This window comes from Myxine glutinosa, chromosome 9, assembly GCF_964187855.1.
Source record: "Myxine glutinosa chromosome 9, kmMyxGlut1.1, whole genome shotgun sequence".
NCBI lineage: Eukaryota > Metazoa > Chordata > Myxini > Myxiniformes > Myxinidae > Myxine > Myxine glutinosa.
In genome coordinates, this window is record NC_136269.1 from 44234956 (window position 1) to 44251357 (window position 16402).

At 42.6% G+C, this 16402-nt stretch overlaps 1 protein-coding gene across 5 annotated transcripts in view; it reads left to right on the forward strand.

Moving 5' to 3' along the window:
- The first annotated feature begins 3364 nt into the window (after nt 1–3364).
- The window catches only part of WWOX (WW domain containing oxidoreductase), a 198273-nt gene continuing 185235 nt past the window's right edge, over nt 3365–16402 (forward strand). The window contains exons 1-4 of one of the 5 annotated variants that reach the window (XM_078784324.1): nt 3365–3611; nt 10300–10364; nt 15641–15698; nt 15796–15974. In XM_078784324.1, coding sequence (XP_078640450.1) covers nt 10304–10364; nt 15641–15698; nt 15796–15974 — 298 coding nt within the window. In that variant the 5' untranslated portion in view covers nt 3365–3611; nt 10300–10303. Of the gene's footprint in view, nt 3612–10299; nt 10365–15640; nt 15699–15795; nt 15990–16402 lie in introns of all 5 variants that reach the window. The other 4 variants (XM_068129205.2, XM_068129204.2, XM_068129206.2 and 1 more) reach the window with 4 other exon arrangements.

The window sequence follows — 16402 nt, forward strand, 5'->3', positions numbered from 1 at the left end:
ACGATGATGTCATTGGTGCCATAATTATGACGTCATAATTCGACAGGGACAACGCTTAGTCTGATCAGTTTGAAATGTATTGGGCGTGATCTATGCAACAATTATATTAGAGAATTATAAATTTATGATGTCATCGCTCACGTGGTCTGGCATCCATATTGGATCAAAGAAAAAAAATGTTCAAAAACAGAAGAGTTGGGTCACAACACGTTGACTGCGCAGGGTAAGTTATCAAACGAGTTATCAAACAGAGTGACCACTATATTCGTCATGGGTGTGTGCCTGTCTGTGTGTCTGTCTGTCTGTCTGTCTGCCCGCAGCATAACTACACGATGATAACCACCTTTAGAGGCCATTCTACCCGATGATATCATCCGATTTTGATGAAACTTGGGTGGGCAGTTGATATCATGATCTAGTTGTGTCCTGCCTAGAGTGGGCGTATTGCGCCCATTGTGGGCGGAGCGACGCCCAAAAAAGGTGTCTTTTTAGGGGGTAACCGAGTTCAAGCTACATCTTCTCCGAGGAGTTTGGTGGAATCTGACAGGGGTTTCGATATTTGGTTAGGCCAATGTCATGTGTCTAGCCCCACGGAGCTCGATTTTTTATTTTCGCCCCAAGGTCAAGGTCACAAGGTCACGAAATTTAGAAAAGTCGATTTTTGATGGTTTTATTACATTGTTTGCTTCCTGATAGGGTGAAATGTCGTACATTATATATTATCACATAAATCATGAAATACAAGGTTTCCAACAAATTTCAGAATCTTCGACCTCATGTAGAATATTGAAGGCAACAAAGATCAAATTTTCAAAGTTGTCGGAATCGAACCGAATTTTCGGTATTGTGTAGCTAACCAACCTCATAACTGATTATACATTATTTTCTATCTCATTTCAAGGTCAGTAACCTTTGTTTTGACATTTCCAGGCCAGCACCACACACAATTACGTACAGCTGGCTCTTAAAGGCCTGCGCACGCAGCGCTTTGGGGCCCTTTGTAAAGAGGCATGCACACCGCATGTCGGGGGCCGACACCTGCCACGTGGGCCCCCGACCCCCCAGTCCGGGCCTGTTTCGGTTATAGTCCGTCCTTTGTCATTGAATACCGCTCGCTCGTGAACCATCGTCGTCTCCTGACTTGTCTTATTAGTCCCCTACCGGTGTACACCGGAGGGGACTATAGGTTTGCACGCCGTCCCTCCGTCCGTCAGTCCGTCACGCAAAGAACAGTTTTCCGGACTTTTTTTCTAAACGCTTAATGCTAATGCTTTCAAACTTGGCACATGGTGTCCTCATGATAAGTTACAGATCAAGTTCGAACTTCACGACGTTTCGATCATTTTTGACAAAGTTATAGCACTTTGAACTTTGGAAATTCTGATAATTCTGATGATCCTTAACTCAGTGCCATTTTAAGTTTTAATTTCCTTTAAAAAAGATTTTCTCTGCAATAATAGGACCGATTGAGATCAAATTTTCATCATAGGGGGGACTCGGTCTGTAGAATATTTTAATGGTAATTATGACGTCACAGGTCACGTGGTTCGGCCGCCATATTGTTTTTCGTGAAAACACGAAAACCTCTTTTTCTCTGCAACGGCTAAACAGATCGAGGCCAAACTTTGCAGGCAGAATCGCATACCCATGACGAACAAAAAAGTCAGCGAGCATGACGTCATGCGTCACATGGTTTCAGAGTTATGATGTTTTTAAGCATGAACCTTTAAAACCGAGCCGCTCCATCATTTTTGATCCAATCGAGGGGAAACTTCACAGATCTGTTCAGCATGTCAGTCTACTAAAATGTCCTTTTGGAATTGGCGATAGGGCACGCGGTTTGGCAATATCGTTAATTAAACGAATATATATTTTAAAAATGGATATCTCTTGTTTATTCCACAGTTCTCCTCAAGCCGCACCGCGCGCCCTCAGCCTCGTCTCGCGAACGTCAAAAGCGCGACACAGCGCGCGCTTTCCGGAGGGGCGGAGCCAAGCCGAGCAACATATATATACACACATCGATCATTGATCGTGAACCGGAAAATATAATAAATTACTGATATTTAGCGACTCGAAAGGTTCTTTATCAACAACTTATTTTCTCGTGCTTCTGCTGACCTGTCTGCAAGGTGTATTTATCGAAGTCCTGAGTGTGAATCACAGGTGAGCCCGTCCTGAGGTAATTTGCGATTGGGAATGATTCAGAACCTGTGGGTAAATAACCCTTTTTAATTTCCCCAACAGTTTTCCGGACGACAGACTGCCGGTAGGGGACATGTATTGCAGCACAATACTCAGAATGCTTGTTTTTTTGTTGTTGTATGAGCAATGCCGTTGCAAAGCTCACGATGCTGAGTTCCTTTAATGGGGATGATTTTGGTACCAATATTTTGAGTGCTTGGTTGGTTCTCCCAACCAGCATTTTTGTCCGTCTGTTGTTTTCTATTTTGTATGGTTATGGTCTTTCCCCGAATGGTGTCACTCTCATCTATTGTATGGCCAGTATTGCACATTATCATTTTCAACTGAGTACTGTACGTCTAAAAGGTAGGTACAATTAGAATTTCAGTATGTCTAGAAAGTATGTGCAGTCCTTCCAGAACGCCAGTTTGTCAATATAGGACGTTCTCTTAAGAATGCGAGTCTGTCTATAAAGTACGTACTTTTGGGAATGTATTTTTTTTTCTATAAAGTACGTACAATTAGAACATACGTAGTCTATGAAGTACATACTATTGGAACGTGAGTTTGTCTGTACAGTATGTGTAATATTGGAACGCGAATTGTAATATTGGAACGCGAATTGTAATATTGGAACGCGAATATTGGAAGCAAAAAGGTGTGTTTGTCTGCTGTATAAACTTAAATCTACATCGTCAATGCATCTACACACAAACACACCAGCACACAAACACGACACAAACATGAACACAAACACAAAATACACCACACAAAACAAGTCCGAGCGAGTGTCTGAAATTATTTTACCCACTCCCATTATTTGTAGGAGAGGGGTGACTAAATTCAAATTGAGAAGATGTGCGAGGAGATGGGAGAGAATGGATACAAGTAACATACTCTGAATGGTATGATTTATGGAGCATGCAGGATAAGTTTGGGAATCAACATTCTGCCATTTTATTCATACGTAATAGATAGATTTCTGCCGCTTGTAGTTTCTTCGTTGTGGCTGTTTATATTTTCTGCCCAGCAATTGGCCTAGCAAGTGTAGTTCGCAGCAGTGGCTTTTAGATCTTGCGTCTTGTTCTTGTTCCATTCAAAAGCCAAGTATTTGGAGTACATTGATCCTTTGTGACATGGAAACGATTTAAGAAACATAAAAGGACGAATAGGAAACGGAAGTGCTCGGAATTTTGCGAGTGTAAAATAGGTTCCTTTTCCGGTCGGCGCCGGCGGTAAGTCTGCGACGTTCAACGGGAGGAGGGAATTTGGTGTGTTGCTGTGTATGGAGGATCTTGAGTATGCGGGACTGGACACGGACAGTGAAGATGAACTCCCGCCCGGTTGGGAGGAAAGAAGTACCAAGGGCGGATTGATCTATTATGTCTGGTAAATGACACTCGGGACAACTTACACAGCAGTTAAAGGTTCGGAAAATGCCATTCAACCCATCTCACCTATGATAACTCTTCCAGCAGAACTCTTTTACAAAGCATTGCTCTTTTACAAAGCATAGGTGGTAGTTGTACTAGCTGCTGTTGTTGTTGTTGTAGTAGTAGTAGTAGTAGTAGTAGTAGTAGTAGTAGTAGTAGTAGTTGTTGTTGTAGTTGTAGTCGTACTACTACTTGTAGTCGTACTACTACTTGTAGTCGTACTATACTACTTGTAGTCGTACTATACTACTTGTAGTCGTACTATACTACTTGTAGTCGTACTATACTACTTGTAGTCGTACTACTACTTGTAGTCGTACTACTACTTGTAGTCGTACTAGATGGTGTTAGTTGTAGTACTTTGTTGACTGTCGTCAAAGGTGTTCGTTGTACTTGTAGTCGTAGTTGTTGTAGCAAGTGGTTTTAGTTGTAGTAGTTAAAGGTGTTCGTTGTACTCTTAGTTATCGGTGGTAGTTGTAGTAGTAGTGGTCGTCGTCGTCGTAGTAGTAGCACTAAGTGGTGTTAGTTGTAGTAGACTGTAGTCAAAGGTGTTCGTAGTCGTTGTAGTTGTTGTTAGTGGTTTTAGTTGTAGTAGTTAAAGGTGTTTGTTGTACTCCTAGTTATCGGTGGTAGTTGTACTCCTAGTTATCGGTGGTAGTTGTAGTCATAGTAGTTGTTGTTAGTGGTTTTAGTTGTTGTTGTTGTTAGTGGTTTTAGTTGTAGTAGTTAAAGGTTTTTGTTGTACTCCTAGTTATCGGTGGTAGTTGTAGTCATAGTTGCTGTAGTAGTAGTTGCTGTAGTAGTAGTAGTAGTAGTAGTAGTAGTAGTCGTAAGTTGTGTTCGTTGTATTAGACTGTCGTTAAAGGTGTTCATTGTAGTCGTAGTTGTCACAGTAATTCGTTTTAGTTGTAGTAGTTTAAGGTGTTTCTAGCCTGGTGTTGGCTTAGCGGTTAGGGTGCCGGCTTGGGATCCTAGGATCCTGAGATCGAATCCCGATCGATCGTTGAATTAACACCAGGGGGGGTTGACTCGGCCTGTCATCCTTCCGATGTCGGCAAATTGAGTACCAGCTTGCTGGGATGAATGATCACGGTGTGTTCCCAGATTTAGAATAGGTACACCGTATCCCTGCGCATCGTAAGAGGCGACTAAGGGTTGGTGTCAGGAAGGGCATCCGGCCATAAAAACAGGGAACCATGATTGTCATGGGGCCCGCAAGGCTAACCCCAACTCCAGCGGGGAAAAATTGCCTTAAAACGATCATTCATTCATTTTAATTTGTTCTCAATCTCGACTTGTTTCCTCAATCTCAATCTTCCCTCCAGGTGTTCAAGGCAGCTGTTCACCAACATATCAGATCATCCCCCATCCAAAACTATTATCCTTTCAAGCCCCATTAACCCTACCGAAGCCCATCTTTTTCCACGTTACCACTTTTCCCTTCCTGACAGCTTGTGGATGTATCCATCTCGTTCACCCCGCTTCATCCCCTAGTCCTCAGTCTTCCCCATATCCCTTATTTATCCATGTCTAGCTCTATTTTGTCCCTCATCCCTCCTGTTGGTGACACAATGAGATTGAGATTGAGAAAGTGGATTTGTGAAGAGGATACTGTTTTGCCGTCAGATGGTAATGTCAAGCAGAATAGTCGAATCGTACATAAAAGTAATGTTGATGTTTGATGAGGTCTGTTTTTGTATGTAGTAGGGGTCCCAGGGCCCAGAATCTGGGAGGGGGTACTCTATCTGGGAGTGAAAAGCGAGGTGAAGCAATTATTGGATCATTGCAGATACAGGTTGGTGTAAGGTAATATGTTTACACTGTCTGCCTCTGACAGACAAAAAAAATTGAAAATCATTCCAAACAGGAAACTTACTGTTTTTATGGACGTCATAAAGGACACAAACAACAAGCACGAATAACTAATTGAACACGATAATTAAGTAGGTGTAAAAGATGCTGCATCAACAGCGGTAAACTTCCGGGAAATATAAAATTTCCACAACTTTTATTCAGGTCTTTATTTTATTTTAATTTAATTATATACTTGAACACCTGGTGTTGGTTTAGCGGCTAGGGTGCCAGCTTAGGATCCTAGGATCCTGGGTTCGAATCCCGGTCGATCGCTGAATTAACGCCAGGGGGGTTGATTCAGCCTGTCATCCTTCCGAGGTCGGCTAATTGAGTACCAGTTCACTGGTAATTCCCTGTTTGTCGTAAAAGGCGACAAACAGGGTTGGCGGCAGGAAGGGCATCCGGCCGTAAAACATTGCTTCAAAAAGGGAACCAACAACAACAACCACGGTGCCCGAAAAAGGCCAACCCCCGCTTTGCGGGGAAAAATGGCCTCTAAAAGGTGTTTTTATTTTTATTTTTAATATACTTGAACACTGTGGGGCACAAATTGCCTTTTTGGCACTTTCAAAACCCTTCCGTTTGGCAGTACTTGGACAAAATATTATGGCATTTTATATCATCCAACTGATCAAATTTTCTGCTCGGAGACCCCGCCCATGACCTTTTTCTCAAGACTGCATGGGGTAAGGTGTTCTATTAACTCTCTAGTTCATGGAAGGCAAGGGAGCTCTGCAGGCCCTTACCATGTACCACAACCTTGAAGGGGTGCAGTGTATAATTGGCATGGATGTTGCACAATGGACCAATCCTGGACATCACTGTTTCTCCATTGGGAAATGACTTTTTTTCACAAAAAAAACTGTTCTTGTTCACAAAAAAAATCTAAACTGACCAAGATAAATGCATGTATTTCATTCCAAAGACAAACAAACGTACATGGTTATACAAAGCCTTGGAAAGGTTGTCAAAATGATGCACGTGCACCTGGACCGGAAGGCTTAAATGAATGGCCACAAAATGAGGAGCTGCTGTTTAAATAAACTGATGGTTGAAATGCATAATTTATCCCAAAGACCTGTCAAAGCAATACTTCTTCACTCTGTCTCTGAGGTCAAAATGCATGGTCGTACAAAGGACCTGTTGTCTCTTTTGGAATGCCTTTTGGTTAAAATTTTTTTAAATAAAAGATCTAAAAATCAAAACAACCCTGCCCTACCTCTCCCTATTTGCAGGTTGCTCTATTTCCTCCCCTCTTCTCTCTCCTGTGCATTCATCCCCTAGTTTTGTCCACTCCTTGGCCCACTTTCACCGTGTTGTCTTCTACCCCTTGTCACCATACTCTTTTGCGAACCTAGATGTATACAAAAAAAACAATACTTGAACTAAGCTGAACCAATATACTTTAGCTCAAAGACCAAGGTACAATTGGGCGTTCAAAATGTTCTCAGATCGAAATGCTTGTAATAGTTGAAGTTATATTTTTTTCATGTCCATTTAACTACAAAGCACTTGCTCTGTTTGTCCTTCAAAAAAAATGTTTCGGATTGCTCCTTCCACCACATCTCAGTTGCATATGGTCAGTTCCTTGTCATTGGCGAATCTGCAGCCTTGCAGACCTGGAACTATAAATGTTGAAACATAATATTTACTGGCGGCCAGATCTGGGCTGCATGGGGTTCTCCAGCTACTTGAAGTCACAAATGATACTGTGCACATGATGGATCTTATGGGCAGATCCGCTATTGTGAATGAGGAGCGCACCTTTTTGTCGATATCACTCAATATTTGTCCCTGATGATCGATGTAATATCTAATATTACCCTGTGATTGTATTTTCTGGAGGCATAACATCAATTGGATCCACTTGACATCCCAGAAAATGAAGGCCACAATCTTGCCGGCTGAAGTGTGGGTGCAAAATTTATTTGGGGGTGGGTGGGAGTGGGTCGTGATCCCTTTTGCTTTTGTGCTTTCATTGCACAGATTTCTATTTGATTTCAGGATCCCAGTGGCACTTGTGGCCTTGTTTTGTGCCACTGGTTACCGAACGAGCAATAAGGTTGGTGGGTTGTTTGAAAAGGTTGCGAAGCCTGATGCCAGCTATTGCAGTTGATCTTGAATGTTGAGGTCTCAGGGGTCCCATCTTCTTGAGACCATGGGCAAGCGAAAATGTTCTTTGCTTATGGTAAAATACGACCTTGAGAAACCAACCCCAGGTTTTGAGGACATTTTGCCGACCTTGATCTCCCAATTTTTCATGATTCATTCCTCGACCTGGGCAACATTTTGTGAGTTGGTCAAACCTGCCCGTCTTTCAGACCTTGGGTCATCTTTGAAGGGACACTTATCCTCCCTTATTCAACCACGCATTTGGCTACTGTAAAATACAAGGGTTTACTTTCGCCATTTACAAACCCCATGTGTTAGTAGATTTTTTTTTTTTTAGCAAAACCTTTTTTGCATAAAAATTTGACGACATCTCGCTGCTCAATTTTAGCATGATCAATTATTGTGTATCCGGTACCTGTATATATTCAACTTCTGGATTATACTCTGAAACAATAAATGACATCAAACTTGTAAAACTAATGCCAAAGAATAACCATATAATATAAGTAAGAATGTATTGAGAAACCCCAAACAAAATGGTAGACGTGGCATTTTTGTAAAATGGAAATTAAATCCTTGGAAAAGGCTAATGGACATCATGGCTGGAAGGGTTCTGAAAATAAATGCCTTCACTTGCATTGGTAGAAATAGAAAGAAGTTTGGATACTAAAAACGATGTAAAACTGGGCATATTCAAGCCAGATCATTTACCAATACAGGGTTCTCTTGGTTATGTACCGTAGATCACAGTAGATCTGAGAAAATGTGGACTCACTGATTGATACACACAGCACCATTACAATAGCTTTACCTGTTCCTTTGGTAATTTGCGAGGCTCATACTTTGCGCCCAATAAATCCGCATATTCATATATATTGTGAAAAATAGTTTGTAGTGGTTCGTATGTCGTAAATGTTCATTTATCTAGTATCTCATTATTACTATGAACTAGCCATACGTATGTGATACCAGTCACACACAGACAAACATCGATAAAGAGTAAAGATAAGAATACAACAATGTGTAGACAGACACAGTGAAAAGGCTACAACATGCCAAAACAAAGGAAGAATGGTCTCCAACTTGCATGTAATGCACGTCAAGGTGTAAAATCTTCTTCTTCTCTTTCTTTTATAAGGGTTGAGGTGCACTGGTACCAATCGTCTGCCCTGCCTTAACCACGATACTTCCCCACCTTCCTCTGTCCTCGGCCAACTCTCTCCACTCTCCAACCACATCTACCTTATTGACATCCCTCCTCACACAATCACCCTCACCCTCATGCTCTTCCTCAACCGTCCCCCCCCAACCTCATGCTCTTCCTTTGACCCCTCTTTCCCCTTACACTTTATTAACCCAACCCCACCGTGCTCTACCTCATCGTGCTCGACCTCGCCGTCCCTCCCTCCTACGCTTGGCACTCTGCATCGACCTGCTCACGCTCCTTCACCATGCTCTGGGGATATTTCTCCACTCCTCAGTGCACTTTGGCAGCTTGCCGCAGCCATGGTATCAACCGCTACCTTGCCAAACCGACTGAAGCATCATATTCGTTCAATTGGAATATCAAATATCAACTTTTGTGTAAAATCAACTTTGTGAAATTGAATATAAAAATGCTATGGTTAAATTAGAGAAATTGATGAACCATGCCTCAGGCTGCTTGAGCATGCTAGTCTTGTGCGTGGGCTGTTTAGCATACCTCAAACTATTGACAATATGGGTAAACTCGTGCAGGAAAAGGCACAGATAACACAAATTCCGTTTCGAAAAAAATCCTAAGTTCCGTCTCCCCAAGCCTCTACCCCAGACTGTACTAGGGTGGCAGGACAAAGCAATCCTTGCCCCGCTGAGTGTCTCACCTTCTTTCCTCCAGGACATCCCGAGGCGTTGTGTTTCACCACCACAGCGCCAAAAAACCAAGGGAATAATAAAACACTTGTTTCTTTTGATGTTTTGGATAATTGATTTTGGCAATCTGTTCTGTCTATATCGAGGATTTTCGATTGTAGGGCCTGTCATGTGTCTGCGTTGAACTTGCTGGTACAAAGCCATCTTTCTTTTTTCCCCAGTTAATTTCCAGCACCGTGGATTGTGAATACAGAAAAATACAGTATCAGGATGCATTGTTTAAAACGTGTTCTTAATGTTAGTTTTAACTCAGGTGCCTGATAAAGAGCTCCGACTGTATATATGTAAACATGCATTACTTAAACTATCCACTGTAAGACTTGTCACAATGCACTGTCTACAAATGAGAAATGTTTAACACTTCCTACCACTCCCAGTACATCGGCTATAAATGACAAAAGCCCACAGACACTTCTCTAATCATACCGCCATAAAACTGAGAAACACTGGCTGCTCTCTCAGGGATCGATCGTGCCCGTGCAAGATCACGGGACGTCCCATTATCCATTCATTTGACCTTCAGTGAGCAGAGTGAGGCAACGCACAATGACTTTTGTTTACGGATATTTTCGTTCATCGACATTTTCCAACAGTTTTCTGATTTTCCTGGTATGCTGGCTTCAAGTTCCATGAGCATATGGCAGCATGTGATTGTTTAAAAAGAGTAAGGGGGAGGGCAAGGGAAGGTGAGCTGATTGGTGGGTGGTCAAAACTTTTTTGTTTTTACATATAATAAATAGATCATCCATAATTGTGGAGGGGGAATTCTCATCTGTCTTTTGCCTCTCTGTTGTTGACACCCCAGCCACATGGAGCAAAGGACCCAGTGGCAGAACCCGAAGACTGGGAAAAGGAAGCGGGTAGCTGGTGGTAAGCTCCGAAATGATTTGCACTGTGGCTCATGGTAACAGTTACATGAGTACATGTACATAACAGTTAATTGTCACAGCAGACTTGCCCATGATGTTAATTACCGTTTACAATTCGAACTATACACCAGGCCGACACACCAGTGGGGTAAAGCAGGATTTATTAAAGAACTGGGTCTGAAGAACATGAAGTAAATTTACTGCTCAGTTATAAATTGTGTATAAAAAGCTAAATCTTCCGCACCCATGAGAATTTGGCTTACGTGATATAACTTGGGTGCCCAGGCAGGATTAAAGGCCATGAGACAGAAAGAAACCTGCTCCACACGGGATGCTTGTGCGGGGTGGTGATGAGTTTGTGGCAGTGGTCTCAGGAGAGAGATGGCAGGAAAGATCGTGACCGGGCTCGGCTCGTGACTCCAGTCCAACACACACGTGCTTTTACGATGAAACTCCTGGACCATTGTCCTCAACGTCCGTTGCCATCTCGTCCTGCCTCTTCCCGACTCCCCCCTCTCTAACTCCTCTCCCTTCACTTCTCTGCCACCCTTTTTGCCCGATTGCTTTCCACTACTCACTCACATAACATATAGCTCTCCCTGTGGTTCTGCACGTGCTCAGCTCAGACTCACTGTCCCTTTCCCCCTCGTCCCACTGCCTTAATTATCTCGCGAACAATCTCATTGGTTCACCTACCAGCTTTGAACTGCTTCTGTGGTTTGGAGCGGCTGTCCGTCCAAGATTGCCCTTCCTGGTCTATCTCTTATCTTTTTTGCATGGTCACAATTGCTCTGCTTTCACATTCCTCGATGGGTGGACTGGATTTGTTGGTTTCCAGAATGCAAACTATTCATTAAAAGAAACGCATTGACAGATGTCAAAGGAAAACGATTTAAAGGATTAATCCGGGAGGAATGTTGGGAGGGCATTAGACTCATTACTGAAGGGAGGGGCCACATTTATTTGGAGTTTGAACACCCTTCAACACATGTCCCATCATTCTACATAGAAACCACGAATATACAACAACCACCTTTCGAGGCCATTTTCCCTGCAGAGCAGGGGTTGTCCTTTTTCGGGCACCTTGGTCCCCTTTTTGAAGCAATGTTTTACGGCCAGATGCCCTTCCTGCCACCAACCCTGATAGTCGCCTCTTGCGACACAGGGAATTACCAGTGAACTGGTACTCAATTTGCCGACCTCGGAAGGATGACAGGCTGAGTCAACCCCCCTGGTGTTCAGCGATCGACCGGGATTTGAACCCAGGATCCGAGGATCCCAAGCCGGCATCCTAACCGCAAAGCCAACACCAGGCTTAAAGAAACCACGAATATGCTGGACGTTTATTAATGAAATAACCAGTCCATCTTACTGCCGTTACCCCTTATGGCCGTTCCCACAACAATAACATTTTGTCACCTTCCCAATTTGCTTTTGAGCTTGTATGGGATATTTGATGCATTGTGTGGTATTCCAGGTTGCCAGACAGTAGTTAGTCATTTTTGTTGAAACTTTTCCTGTGATTATTATTATTTTTTATGATGCCAAATTGTCATGTGGTTCTTTGTACCATACTATGTAGTTGACTTTTCAACAAGAATGGCAAGAGTATATTCATCATGATTATTGTCGTATTACCTCTGATAATTACCCTGGTGTTGGCTTAGCGGCTAGGGTGCCAGCTTAGGATCCTAGGATCCTGGGTTTGAATCCCGGTCGATCGCTGAATTAACGTCAGGGGGGTTGACTCAGCCTGTCATCCTTCCGAGGTCGGCAAATTGAGTACCAGTTCACTGGTAATTCCCTGTGTGTCGTAAAAGGTGACAAACAGGGTTGGCGGCAGGAAGGGCATCCGGCCGTAAAACATCACTTCAAAAAGGGGACCAACAAAAACAACAACAACCACGGTGCCCGAAAAAGGCCAACCCCCGCTTTGCGGGGGGAAATGGCCTCTAAAGGTGTTTTTTGTTTTTTTTAACCTCTGATAAGTGGTTCTCGCAAGCAGTGGCTGGCACCAAGGATGCTTAACTTCATAAAGAATGTTTAATGCAACAATGAATAATTGATAATTGGATTAAACAAGGCCACATTGCTACTTTGGAGTCCACAAGGCCACAATGTGACCTCAGAAAAATGCTCAATGTATCATTTATAGGAAGCAATGAACAACTATAACGTGTACTGTTGCCTTGTCATACCAGAACCTTGTCAGAAGTGTTCATTAGTGCAGTTGATCAAGTTATCATCATGCAAAAGGAAATGTTCTTTTGTCTTTACAATATGTGAAAATGACGTATGAATACGACATATGAATACTGATGAGTCTTTTCTTGCATGCACTGTTTGTGCGCTTTCTGTGACTCGCTTCTGCGAGCACTTAACCTGCTGTTGGTAGGGAGTAATGTGTAAGTCAAATAGTCTTTGTAACATAATTATTTCTGCATTTAAATGAAAGAGTGGCAATTTAGAAATGGTAAACCTTAATTGTTGTTTTCCTAGATGCAAATCGGACTCGCAAAAACAAGAAATGCGAGAAATAACTGGATTAGACCGAGTGGTGTTCCGTTCCTATAATTTCCTGTTGATGTAAACAAGTAGCTGCAGTGGATTTTTTTTTTTTTTTAAACACACACACACACACACACACACACACACACACACACACACACACACACACACACACACACACACACACACACACACACACACACCACACACACACACACTTCTCCTTTAAGCACAACATACAAAAATCATATTGTTTATTCTCCCCACACCCATTGTTTATCTAAGTCACCCACGATATTAGCCTTCAACTCTGCTATTGGTGTTTCCCTGTGCTCTCTTCCGTTCCTTTTGCGTCCTGTTACATCCTGATCCATTCAGTGTACTCGCTCCTCTTCCGTGAGCCTTGACAGTGTATACAAAATAAATAGAAAACCAAGTATAATTTCTATTGTTGCCACAGAACCAAACAAACCATATATTACAACAGCCCTCACAGCTCCTATAGCTTCTGCTCACCCACTGCCCCCAACATGATTAACAGTAAATATCATCATTTTAAACTTACTCTGTACATTCACAAGCTCCACATATGTCCTTCGGTGTTCAGAAGCACTCAAACCAGATATGGTGTCTTCCTCAGGGAATTCTACATGATACATCCAGCTACCACGTATAAACTTTGTAGCTGACACAAACTTTGTGTATTTTAATGCCGCGAAGACATTCTTTGCCAAAGAGTTGGTTACCGTTACTTGCTAATGACGTGCAGCATCGGCTTTCCAATTGCAGATGTCCATTATGTAAATCACCAAGCCTGCCATGTTCAAAGAAGGCACTCCCACATGGTTCAAACTCCATTCACTTGTAGTGATCCTTCGGGGGTTTGCGTAGCCTGTCCACTCAGGCGCACATGGTCGGGAGTTTGCACTACGGGCAGCTGCCTGTTCTGTGAGCTGAGAAAGCCCTCCATGTATTTCGTTGTGCAGAGGCACAGCCTGTTCTCTCAGTTACTTTTCCAAGTATTTTTGCTTCTTTTAAAAGAATTGTTAGCTAATTTAGGTAAAAATCCTCATCTCTCTCTCTCTCTCTCTCTCTCTCTCTCTCTCTCTCTCTCTCTCTCACACTCACACACTCACACACTCACACACACACACACTCACACACTCACACACTCACACACTCACACACTCACACACACACTCACACACTCACACACTCTCACACGCGATATACTTTATGGTGCCCCAAACACCGCCATTTCTAGGGGTTTATGCACATGCGCACTGAGCGTTCTGGGGCGGAATACATCATTTCAAATGTCGTGTATTGATGTTGCTCCTTTTACCATAGTATGTTAAACTAGAATGGAACTTGGTGGAGAGCATACCTTCGCCAGGCTGAACAGTTTATGTTTTGTATCCCACTGATAGATCGGTTCTGGATCCGGATCTGAACCAAAATCTAATAGGCTTGTTCTTGTGGCCTTCCCAACGCACCACCTAGTTTTGTCATAAGTCGTCCACAACTTCTTTAAATGTCATGCCATATATCGTTTTTAGCCCTTTCACTCAATGGTGAAGAATCACTTCACCATTATGGAATCACAATCACTAACTGTGAAAAAATATCTCGGTACTTTTTAGTTGCCTCTTTATCCACAGACACTTTCTCACCACTCGTTTTCCACGTATCGAATGCCGTTGCATGACTTCAATTGCTGGGACCAATCAGGCGAAAACTCACAAGGCTCACTAATTTTCAGGTTGTGATGAAATTGTTTAGCCTTTTCACATAAAAAGTGGTCCAGAAATAGATACGCCTTCACTGTGACATTGTTTAAACCACTCATAAATAACCTTATTGAAGTCCTTCAATCTAACTCCATGCGAAGTTTTCCGTTTAGCAATTCCTTTATTTGAATCACTATTAGCATAAAACTTTTAACAGCTTATCACTTTGCTTTTTTATATCTTAAATAGTGGTGTTACCAACATCATAGTGCTCCTTCAGGTTCCCGCACCAAATTCGCCTCTATCTAGTTTCTGCAGAATTTCAACTTTGTCTTTAATTACCTTCGCAAAAGCGGAAGGTTATGTTTTGATCGCTGTGTATTTATTTGTATGTCTGTGTGTGTGTGTGTGTGTATGTTATTCGCATAACTCAAAAAGTATTCAACCGAATTGCATGAAATTTGGTGGGATGATTGGTTATTATACGGGACACATATGATTAGATTTTGGGAGCAATCGGGTCAAAGGTCAAGGTCAAGGTCACGAAAAGGTCAAAATCGTATTTTTACCAAGTACAGAACAGTAGCTGCGGCGAAGGTATGCGCTCTACCGAGTGCCCGTTCTAGTTATAAGTGTAACATGCTCCATCTTCACACTACTCTAGACTCAGCACCATCGCTTAGAGTCTTCGATGCTTGTTAGACAACGACATGAGGGCAGAATAAGGCAAAAACACAGAAATACCTTGCAAAAAGCACTCGTGGCACTGCAAATGTGCGTAAGTTGTTGTTTTTGGCGCAGTTCGGATTTTGGGATATTTTGTAATTTTGGATTTTAGAGTTGTCACTGTATTTAATGCTTGATCATATCGATGTGGACACTTTCCTTGGAGTTTTGTAAATTTTCAAGAGATGTAATTTCAGCTCGTATAATTGAGACTATTGGTGATGAAAGGGTAAATGATTGAGGCTTCCTGAAATGCTAATTTATTTCCATAATTTGTGGGCATAGATTATGTATTTATGTTTTATCTGAACAGGTTTGCCTTATGGGTGGAGACAAGAAACTGATGCAAATGGCCACAGTTACTTTGTGGAGTAAGTGAGCTTGACGGTTTATTCCAAACAGTTTGGTTTGTTCATTTGTATGTTTTGTTTTGCTCCCTGATCATAAAAACCTTCTATCACTTCCCAGCCATGTACACAAACGTACAACGTACGTAGACCCACGCCTTGCATTCAGTGAGGAGGCCACTCGCGCAGGTGCGCTGCCGCGGCAGCGTTTCGACGGAAGCAGCACAGTAATGGAGGTGTTGCAAGGGGCCGATCTCACTGGAAAAGTGGCCATTGTCACCGGCAGCAGCAGCGGCATCGGTAAGCCCCACAAAGGTGAAGAGCAAATGATGCAGCTAAATGATTGGGCCATAACTGGGAAAAAAATTATGGATATTCATTGGTCAGGCTGTTGAATGATTTGGAAAGTTGACCATGTGCTGTGTGTGGTGTGTGTATGCTTTTACTGTTCATTGTAATTGCATGAGTTTGGGTAACCAGGTCCTTGCTATCCATCTTGATTTAGATTTTTGTTTGAAGCTGGTGGCATCGTTTTCCTCGTTTTCATTGCCGCCGCTCCTTCCTACCCCCCTCAAACTCACCCCCCATCCCAACATTCTGCCCAAGGGGTTTTGTGTGATATATAGTATGTACGAGCATGAGTCAATAAATTGTGCCACTTTGTTCTCCACAGCTCTTTATTGAGCCCACAGGGACACATATTGCTGGCCATTTTTCAACATAATACC